Below are 11059 nucleotides of genomic sequence, written 5' to 3' on the forward strand. Positions count from 1 at the left end.
ACCAGGGACTCTGCTATGGCTACTGATTTTATAGGCAAGGGTCTCAGGTAGTATGGTGATCGGTAGCAGTATATGATATATTCCAATCTTATTTACATTGGTGTAAACCTATAGAAACTCCTTTTTTTCCTGAGTCATGTTTGTCTGTATCTTTACTAGTGCAAATACCCAATTCCGCATAAACAGAGTGCACAGTATTTTCTTATGGAGGCAATAATGTCATCAGATTTTATTTATAAAGAAATACAGAATGAAATTGCTACCGAAGGAGACATATGGACATTTTGTTCTTAGTGAATAACCTCCAACCAATCTGTTTACTCAGTGCACCTTTGATCTCTTTGTTTCTCATGCTGTAGATGATCGGATTCATCATCGGTGGCAACACAGAATAGAGAACAGCCACTATGAGATTCAGACGTGGGGTTGAGCTGGAGGTGGGTTTCAGGTAGGCAAAGGCAGCAGTACTAAAGAACAAGGACACCACGGTGAGGTGAGGGAGGCAGGTGGAGAAGGCTTTATGCTCACCCTGCTTAGAGGAGATTCTCAGCACTGCTTTGAAGATCTGAACATATGACACAATGATGAAAAGAAAGCAGCTTAAGCCTAAGAATGAACTAAAGATGAGAAACCCAACTTCAATGAGGTACAAGTCAGAGCAGGCGAGATTGAGGAGCTGGGGGATTTCACAGAAGAACTGATCCACCACGTTGCCTCCACAGAAGGAGATTTCAAACGTGATCCCAGTGTGCAGTGCAGAGGAGAGAATACCAGTGATCCAGGCACTGGCTGCCATTTGGACACATGCTGTCCTGTTCATCACTGTCTCATAGTGCAGTGGTTGGCAGATGGCGACGTATCGGTCGTACGCCATGATGGTCAGTAAGGCAAAATCTGCTGAAGCGAAGAAGAAGAAGAGAAAGACTTGGGCAACACATCCAGAATAAGAAATCGATCTGGTGTTCGTGAGGGAACTGGCCATGGATTTGGGGATGGTGACAGAGATGGAGCCAAGGTCTAGGATGGACAGATTCATCAGGAAGAAGTACATGGGGGTGTGAAGGTGGCGGTCAAGGGCTATGGCTGTGATGATGAGAAGGTTCCCCAGCAGGGATATCAGGTAAAGCAGAAGAAACACCACAAAGTGTAAAATCTGCAGCTCCCGAATGTCAGAGAATCCCAGGAGAAGGAACTCGGTCACGGCAGTTTGGTTGGACATTTTCTTCCGCAGTACACTGTGCGATGTCTGTGGAGGGAATGAGAAAGACAATGGTCAGGATTAGAGCGACAGAGGGAATGGCCCTGATTCCCCTTGCCCTAATATCTCATTCTATGAATGTCAAAGGTGCACAGAACTCATCACTTACAATGAGTAGGTGTTGTTAGTGCTCCTCGCCTCTGACAATCAATGAGTCACGTTACCACACTAGTGTAAATTAGGTCAGCTCCTTTAAAGTCAATGGAGCTTCGTCACTTTATCTCATCTGAGGATTTGGCCCAAGGTGTGGCTTGATAAAATGCAATATGAAGGATGGAACAAAGCACACTCCAAACCCAACAATTCTCACAACTTGGGTATGAAACTGATCAACTAAAATTCTAACACAGCCTGATTCTCACTTTGCAGGACAATATGATGTTGACTCACCCAGCATCGTAAATAGCAGCTCATCTGTCATTTTTCTACCCCAAGCTCTGTGCATAGAGGCTGGTTGGAAATTTTCAGCTGTGTTCTTTTTAATGGAGATTGGTTTTTAAGCAAAATAACACATCTCAGAATCTGTCTGCTTTTCTCAAACATTTTGGGATTGTTTTGTAAAAAAAAAAAAAGAAAACTTAAAAAAACAAACTATATTGGTTTTGGAATAAAAAAAATCAGTTTTCAGCAGAAAGTTTTCATTTGCCAAAAACTGGTGTGGTGGTGGGGGGAAATGGATTTAGGGTTTTCAGTGAAAAGTAAAAATTTTCCTAATGGGAGGAAAAATTCCAGTCAGCAGTAGGTATTTGATTAAACTGATGGGAAAGGTCTTAACCAGTTCGTATTGTAATTCATATTTATCATCTTAATTCTTCCCTGTATGTTGATCCCCCAACACATTTAATTGAAATAGCAAACTTCCTGTGCTAGTCTTTGTGGATTTTTTCCCAACGGAAGACACATTCAGTCATCCAGCACTAGGATTTTTTGGTCACTATCTATCTATATAGCAGAATCTAGAAGCTAAGGGCACAGGTATCTGAGAATCCTTTCAGCCTCATTCTGCGATTGAACTAGGCTCAAACCGATTGCTCTCTGCAGACGAGCTGTGAGTAGCTGGCGTTGAGCTGCACTGACATTAAAGGACTGATGCTGCGGGAAGGTGATTTATCCATATCTATTTCCTGAGGGTTAGCAGGACTCACGCCCTGGAGCCCTGCACAGCTCAGAAGCAGAGATTCAGAGGCAAGGGCACAGAAACAAAGGTGATAACGCCAAAAGGGCCATTCAGACCCTCTAGTCTGACCCCAGCATAACACAGGGAGTACAATCGCCACCAGGTTCCCTGATTCCAGCCAAGCTTCTGTGTTATCTGTGGGCCAGCATTAAAAGATAGCACCTAACCTGCTCAGATGCTATTGTAAATCCCCAAAGGCGCCTTGCTCCTTCTTTAGGTGCTTAAACCCTTTGTAATCCTGGTCCTGTGTCTATCCTGTTAACTTCCAAGGAAATCCTGGAAATATGGGTTCTAGTCCCATTTACCTCCTGTATGTCCTTTGGCAACATTGAGATAGAATGGCTTTAACTGGTGGTTCAACTCTGAGCCTAAAGGTGCTGGTGTGCATAACATATCAACTGTGGCTGTCAGCTCTGCTGCTTATTCAGTTTTGACCTTCCAGTAATTATCCCTTTGACACAGAAACAAACCCAGTTTCAAGAGAAAAAATGGTTTTGAAATTATGGTATTATTGAACAGTATTAGTGTTCCCCTCCCTTGTTTAAAGCTCCATTCCAAATTAGAGATGTTTGGAAATTTAGATTTTTTTTGTAGTAGTAGGAAACTGAGTTTTTTCAAAAATGTTCAGGGAAAGTATCTCCTATACTCAGATATTTGGTTTCGGTTTTTTGAAATCTGCAAATCCCAATATTCTTTGGTTTGCAATGTGCAATTTCCAGTTTACAGTAGTTTTTAGCTGAAAAGAAATTAGTTGTTGCTTGCTAAACCCTGCAAGCATTTCTGATTTCTGATGCAAAGTCATTGTCCACCTTCTTTTTCTCTGACTGGATCTAGATGTCTGACTAGACTGAGAGTTAATTCCTTAAAGAGTTCAAATTGTAATTTATATTTCAGTTCTTACATTCTGCTGAAAAGAAATCTGGCAGGCTCTAGCTGCTTGATAATAAAAGTCTTTAAAAGTTCCAATTACAATTCATATCTCTGTTATTAAATTTGTCTGTACATTAATACCTTCACATGTAGAATTGAAAGCAAAAATGTAGTCTGTTGGTCTTTGTGGATTTTTTCCCAACGTGCGATGCTTTTGATCCTCCAGTACCAGGATTCTTTGGTCATCTCTCTCTCATGCCCCCATCACTGTATTATCCAGCAGCAGTTTCCATGTCCCTTCGCTGGATTTCCTGAGTCTCTCTGAAGTTCCTAGTAGACAGGGATCCACTCCACAGAGGGGTGCTCCCTGCTCCCCTCCTTGGACAGGCTTGGCTGGGAGATGAAGGACTAAATGGGATCAGAGACTGAAAACTCCTCCCAGCTCTAGAGCTGATCCTGTCTTGTGCAGGGTTCAGATATTGTCACAGCCCAGGATGTCCCTACTCTGGGGCTAAACAGTTGAATCCGGTCTCCAAGGCTTTACGCCCAGCTCTGATCTCACCTCTGGAGCAAACCACCCTGACAACCTGCCCAACTCTAACCCCACAGAGGGAGAACAGTACCCACCCTTTATCTCACTTGATGGCAGCATCCCTGGAAGGACCCTTGGCTAAAAACAAGGCAGGGCAGAGGCCCAAAGCATGTCCCAAGGTGTTTGTAGAATGAATCATAGAATGAATGAATCATAGAATCTCAGGGTTGGAAGGGACTAAAACAGCGATTTCTAATAGAGACACATGATCCACAATGGCGAAGAGCCTTGTCGCACCAGAATCTCAGCTGGCCTGGAATAGCCTGTTCCTTCATTAACATCACGTAATCACTTCTGGGGGAGCAGAGACTTTTTTTCCTCCTGCATTGTATCAGCAGCTCTAGAGGAACCCACAGCTCAGCCTGCCTTGTCTGACTGAAGTCAGTCACCAAGAGGTACCCAGAGGTGAAGACTAAAAACTAAGGGCCAGGTCATAGGCTTGTGTAAATTGTTACACTTCCACTTCCATCCGATGAAGTGAGCTGTAGCTCACGAAAGCTTATGCTCAAATAAATTGGTTAGTCTCTAAGGTGCCACGAGTCCTCCTTTTCTTTTTACTTCCATTGGGTTCATGGTAGTTTGGCCTATTTACGCCAACTGGGAATCTGGGCCTTGGATTTCCATCGAGCGATGTCAATTTACATCAGCTGGGGATCTAGCCCATTACACAGTTATAAATCCATATTTTTTGCCTGCCAATGTGATCTGAAGCTGATTCAAAAGTTCTGAACCAGTCTGCACTTTCTTAGCGCTTTGCCCCATGAGTTTAATTACAAGTGTAACTTTTATTGGTGGCGGAGAATGGTTCAGTCCCTCTAGGGATAGAACTTTGGAGGAGTTCAGTGTTGCACAGTTTTCAAGTATCTCATCTTCAACTTCTGTTGGGATGAATGGCCCTAATCTTTCTTTCTTTCTTTCTTTCTTTCTTTCTTTCTTTCTTTCTTTCTTTCTTTCTTTCTTTCTTTCTCAGCCATTACATTAATTTTTCTCTTGCTACAGACAGCACTAAACTAAAAAGCTCAATGGGCTGCAGATGCAATGCTGCAAGACTTTTAAAAAATATTGAATTCACATTGGTCGCCCAGCAGGTGTAAATTGGCTGTAGCTCCTTTGGAGCCAATGGGCCCTGCTGCCTATTCTGCAGAGTGTTAATCGCCCACTTCATGTTAATTGCCCACTTCATTTTAAATGGTCTCCTACAATATGTGTGATCCCCTTATGCATAACAACTAACTGCAACAAGCCCAATGTCCAACAGGGCTAGTTCTGAGACCACAGTGTCTAGTCAGCCCCAGGTACCCCAGGCAGCTCTGCTCCACACAGGGCCCTTTCCTCAGGGGGTGAGGCAACTTATGGTGAGAGGAAGCAGCTACCACCTACCAACGGGCAGAACTCCTGTGATGCCAAACGTGGCAGTGCTGGCTCAGTCACTGGGAGCACGTCAGGGCTTGGCCAGAGGTCGGGGAGCTGGGCACCAGTGAGAATTGTAGGGCTCCGACTCTGTGGAAAGGATTTCCCAAGGGACCTGACAGAGCTAGTCACCCAAATCTCTTTTAAATGGGAGATGGACGCCTATCTCCCTTAAAAGTCTCTGAGAATCTCAGCCTGGAGAGCCACTGGGATTCTGTCATGGGAGCTTCAATCTATGCATTTCCATTGGAAACAGAACCCACATCAACTGAAAGGCGCTGAATGGATGGGAAACCCCTGCTAAACCACGCTACATGGCAGAGGGGCATTGCTGGCACATGATGGCATATATCACATTGGTAGATGTGCAGGTGAACGAGCCTCTGATAATGTGGCTGATGTGATTAGGCCCTATGATGGTGTCCCCTGAATAGATATGTGGACACAGTTGGCAACGGGCTTTGTTGCAAGGATAGGTTCCTGGGTTAGTGGTTCTGTTGTGTGGGGTGTGGTTGCTGGTGAGTATTTGCTTCAGGTTGGGGGGCTGTCTGTAAGCAAGGACTGGCCTGTCTCCCAAGATCTGTGAGAGTGATGGGTCGTCCTTCAGGATAGGTTGTAGATCCTTGATGATGTGTTGGAGAGGTTTTAGTTGGGGGCTGAAGGTGATGGCTAGTGGCGTTCTGTTATTTTCTTTGTTGGGCCTGTCCTGTAGTAGGTAACTTCTGGGTACTCTTCTGGCTCGGTCAATCTGTTTCTTCACTTCAGCAGGTGGGTACTGTAGTTGTAAGAATGCTCGAATCTTGTCAGTGTTTGTCTCTGTCTGAGGGGTTGGAGCAAATGCGGTTGTATCGTAGAGCTTGGCTGTAGACAATGGATCGTGTGGTGTGGTCTGGGTGAAAGCTGGAGGCATGTAGGTAAGCATAGTGGTCAGTAGGTTTCCGGTATAGGGTGGTGTTTATGTGGCCATTGCTTATTAGCACTGTAGTGTCCAGGAAGTGGATCTCTTGTGTGGACTGGTCCAGGCTGAGGTTGATGGTTGGATGGAAATTGTTGAAATCATGGTGGCTTCTTTTCCATGGGTCCAGATGATGAAGATGTCATCAATGTAGCACAAGTAGAGTAGGGGCGTTAGGGGACGAGAGCTGAGGAAGCTTTGTTCTAAGTCAGCCATGAAAATGTTGGCATACTGTGGGGCCATGCGGGTACCCGTAGCAGTGACGCTGTTTTGAAGGTATACATTGTCCCCAAACACTCCCTCCATAGGCCCTACGCTACCAGCACTCCCAGCTATCTTCGAGACACCACTGACTTTCTGAGGAAACTACAATCCATCGGTGATGTTCCTGAAAACACGATCCTAGCCACTATGGATGTAGAAGCCCTCTACACCAACATTCCACACAAAGATGGACTACAAGTCGTCAGGAACAGTATCCCTGATAATGTCACGGCAAACCTGGTGGCTGAACTTTGTGACTTTGTCCTCACTCATAACTACTTCACATGCCTGTTGCCAACTGTGTCCACATATCTATTCAGGGGACACCATCATAGGGCCTAATCACATCAGCCACACTATCAGAGCCTCGTTCACCTGCACATCTACCAATGTGATATATGCCATCATGTGCCACCAATGCCCCTCTGCCATGTACATTGGCCAAAATGAACAATCTCTACATAAAGGAATAAATGGACACAAATCAGACATCAAGAATTATAACATTTAAAAACCAGTTGGAGAACACTTCAATCTCCCTGGTCACTCAATTACAGACCTAAAAGTGGCAATTCTTCAATAAAAAAACTTCAAAAACAGACTCCAAAGAGAGACTGCTGAATTGGAATTCATTTGCAAACTGGATACAATTAACTTAGGCTTGAATAAAGACTGGGAGTTGATGTGTCCTTACACAAAGTAAAACTATTTCCCCATGTTTATTTCCCCTCCTACTGTTCTTGTAAAGTGCTGGAAATGGCGCACCTTGATTATCACTACAATAGGTTCCCCCCCGCCCCCCGCCCCGGCTCTCCTGCTGGTAATAGCTCACCTTACCTGATCACTCTTGTTACAGTCTGTATGGTAAAAAGAAAAGGAGTACTTGTGGCACCTTAGAGACTAACCAATTGTTTCATGTTCTCTGTGTATATAAAATCTCCCCACTTGCAGGCATCCGATGAAGTGAGCTGTAGCTCACGAAAGCTTATGCTCTAATAAATTTGTTAGTCTCTGAGGTGCCACAAGGCCTCCTTTTCTTTTTAAGAATGGGAAAGAGGCAGCTATAGCGAGAAGAATCCACCATAGGAGAAAAGAGCAACAGGCTGTCATGCTGGGAAATCGACACTAGATGGCAGCAGAGTAGAGGAAAGGGGGTGGGGGGGCATCAGAAATACTGACTAGTGACCAATAGAGTTCAGTAGCCAATACAATAATGGGAAAGTTATATTGTAAAATGGCTGCTAGGTGGCAGCATGTTGTAAGAGTGAGACATGGGCCACTATTTTCAAAAATGCCCATTAGATGGCAGCATCTCTTGAATACTAATTCGGGGTGGTGCAAGTACATGATAACTGGCCATCACCTTGGACAGGCATCTCCCAAAAATGTAAGCTGGTGTTTGTCCATGATCTAAAATATTTTCCACAAAGGATCATTAGACTAAAACGTGATGTAGAATGGGACTTGTATAATTGCAACTCACAGTGGGCATTGTTAGCTACAACGCTCTGGAGACACAGAATGAACCAAGTGGGAAAAAGGTCAAAGTGGGACCATTTTGAAAAGCACGAAGAGAGAATACAACTATGAGAGAGCATTTACACTTTTTAAATCAAAGGGGAAGCCCATTTTCTGTCCCTTCAGGTAACTGCAGGTCTCTACCGAGAAAGTCCCATTTCTGCAGAATGATGAAAGGACAAGAACCTCAGTGGAACTGGAGTCTTGTCTGCCAAACCCTGAAGAGCTCTGTGTGTCGAAAACATGTCTCTCACCAGCAGAAGCTGGTCCAATAAAAGGTATTACCTCACCCACCTGGTCTCAAACCCTGAGAAATGAGTTCATCGACTCCAGCGAGAGCTGTCCTACGAATAGAGGTGAGCACCCAATTCCAAACTGCTGCTGCTTTGCATTTATATACCACCTTCCAAACCAGGGTATTAAAGTGCTTGAGGAATTAAGCATGAGCAATTTAAGATTCACCTTCTGTGAAGAATGTGGGAAGTATCTGTATTCATTTTTACGATACATAGTCTGTGTCAGGATGCTGGGCAAAGGTAGGTAGGACAAGTGTTAGGAGCTGGAGATCCCGGAACTGAAGCCAGGGGTCAGAGTCAGTATCAGGGTCAAGAGTCAAGCCGAGGGTCAGAGCCGGAGGCAGAATCAGGAATTGGGACAAGGGTCAAAACCAGGTTTCAGCATCCCACTTGTGTTTCTGGGGGTCGATCAGGAGTCAGAATCAAAGTCAGAGTCGAGGTCAGTACCAGGACTTCAGACACAGAGAAGCAGAGTGGTCATGGCAGCTGGCTGGGATACACATTGTTGCCTGGACACTTCTTGGTGCGCCCCATCGGCGAATATAGGGTCAAGGAGCTAAGAGCACTTTCAGTCCGATCATGCAGGATGGAATTTACCGTGGCGTACAACCACTGCAGATTATGGGCCACAGGGAATGAGTCAGCTACAGGCACTGCCAGGTTGCAGTGTGGGGATATTACTTACCCGTTAACCTTACAGGCCCTGGTCCAAGTCCTGCTGATACGCACAGTTACTTTGGGTGGCTGTGGTATGGGTAGATAAGGGTTAAATTCTGCAAGCATTCCCTCATGGTAGCTGTCGACAGATCTCAGTGGTCTGATGCTCAAAGGAAAAGCCCCGTGGGAGAAATGCATGAAGCAGTGTATGAGAGATACAGGTGGGTGAGGTAATATCTCTTATTGGACCAACTTCCGTTGGTGAGAGAGACAAGCTTTCAGCTACGGCACTGCATGAACCAGTGTAGTCAGGTTCAGACTCTCTTCTCGAACCCCCAGGGGACCTTTGGGCAGGAACCCTGAACTAAGGGACTTCGGAGTGGATAAAAAAACAGCCTGTGGCTCAAAGGGTTACTGTGATGCTTGGACATATAAACAGGGTGATCTGGAGCAGAGAGGCTATTTTACCTCTGTATTTGGCACTGGTGCGACCACTGCTGGAATCCTGCGTCCAGTTGTGGTGCCCACAATTCACGAAGGGTTCAGCGAAGAGCCATGAGGATGGTTAAAGGATTGGAAGACTCAAGGAGTTCAATCAGTTCAGTTTAACAAGGAGCAGGTTAAGGGGCGAACTGATCACAATCTGTAAGTAACCATATGGGGACCAGAAATGTGATAAGGGTGGGCTCATCAATCTAGCAGAGAAAGGTATAACAAGGGTTAAGAGCTGGAAGTTGAAGCTAGACAAATTCATATGAGAAATAAGGCACAGTTTTTATCAGGGAGGGTAATTAACCACTGGAACAATTTACAAAGAGTCATGGTGGATTTCCCATCAGTGGAAATTTTAAAATCAGGATTGGATGTTTTTTCTGAAGCATCTGCTCTAGTTCAAACAGGAATTAATTCAGGGAAGTCTTACGGCCTGTGTTTCACAGCGATGCAGTCTAGATGATCCCAGGGACCCTTCTGGCCTTGGAATCTATGAATACGTGGGGAGAGATTCTGATTGGGGTGTCAGACTATCCGAGAGGCCGGGGTTGCAGGGGGCAACCTGCCTCATTGTTTTTGCGGGGTACCTGGGTTAAGTGGAACCTGCTTAAACTGGCAAGGAAAGGCAGTGTTTAGATAGACAAATCGTCTCATGCCATTTGAAGTCATCACGTATTGGGGTGCTTTACCTCCTACTGAACCGAAACAATACCCTCAAAGTTATCCAGATCTACGCTCCCACAAGTGCATGCAAAGATGAGGATATGGAAGGATTCTATCAGGAGCTGGAGGAAACCCTCACTCAGAGTTCCACATAAAGGATTGCGATGGGAGATTTTAACGCCAAGGTTGGAAGAGGGAGAGAGGACGAAAAGTTCATAGGTATCGGAGAATGAAACGTGCGAGAACGACTAGATATATTGGCAGAGACGAGGAGAATGTTCATTGGTAACACCTGGTTCCGAAAGAAGGCCAACAGAAGATGGACCCGGATCGCACCAAATGCGAAGACAAAGAATGAAATCGATTACTTCCTGATCGATAGACGACGCTTCCTGCAGGATATTTCAGCAGTGCCATCGTTCAACACCGGAAGCGGCCATCGCCTGCTGAGAGCCAGACTCACGTTCACTGTGAAGGTGGAGAAAAAGGCACTGTGTACGGCGAACAGAAGGCACCAACCGGTAGCTTTCGACGAGGCAACCCTGAAGGAAAACATTTCCAGTGAAGACTGGAGCCTCCTGGACGACTGCGATGAGGATTCTGAGAACTTCAGCAAGAGTGGTGTGTGAAATCAGACAATATGTGCATAGGATTTTATTGTTTTAACCCTGTTTCCCTCTGCTAGGTATGTTTCTGTGAACCAAACAGTCACACCTGTTTTTGAAGAGGCCATCCTGAGTCACGAGAGGTTCACACTGGTCACAAGGTCCCAGAGAGGATTCCATAGCAGGGGACAAAGCCAGTTGTAGCTGCTGAAGATAAATACGGATGGTGAAACAGGGACGCTGTAGCCTGACACACGGCACCCATTCTATATACATGGGAGATAGAGAGATGGATATACAGC

At 45.2% G+C, this 11059-nt stretch overlaps 1 protein-coding gene across 1 annotated transcript; it reads right to left on the bottom strand.

The window, feature by feature from the left end:
- Positions 1-259: 259 nt before the first annotated feature.
- LOC142068919 (olfactory receptor 14A16-like) lies at positions 260-1219 on the bottom strand. Its single transcript, XM_075119037.1, has one exon. The coding sequence runs from the start codon at positions 1217-1219 to the stop codon at positions 260-262; it is 960 nt and encodes a 319-aa protein (XP_074975138.1).
- Positions 1220-11059: the final 9840 nt, after the last annotated feature.

This window comes from Caretta caretta, chromosome 14 (genome assembly GCF_965140235.1).
Source record: "Caretta caretta isolate rCarCar2 chromosome 14, rCarCar1.hap1, whole genome shotgun sequence".
Lineage (NCBI taxonomy): Eukaryota > Metazoa > Chordata > Testudines > Cheloniidae > Caretta > Caretta caretta.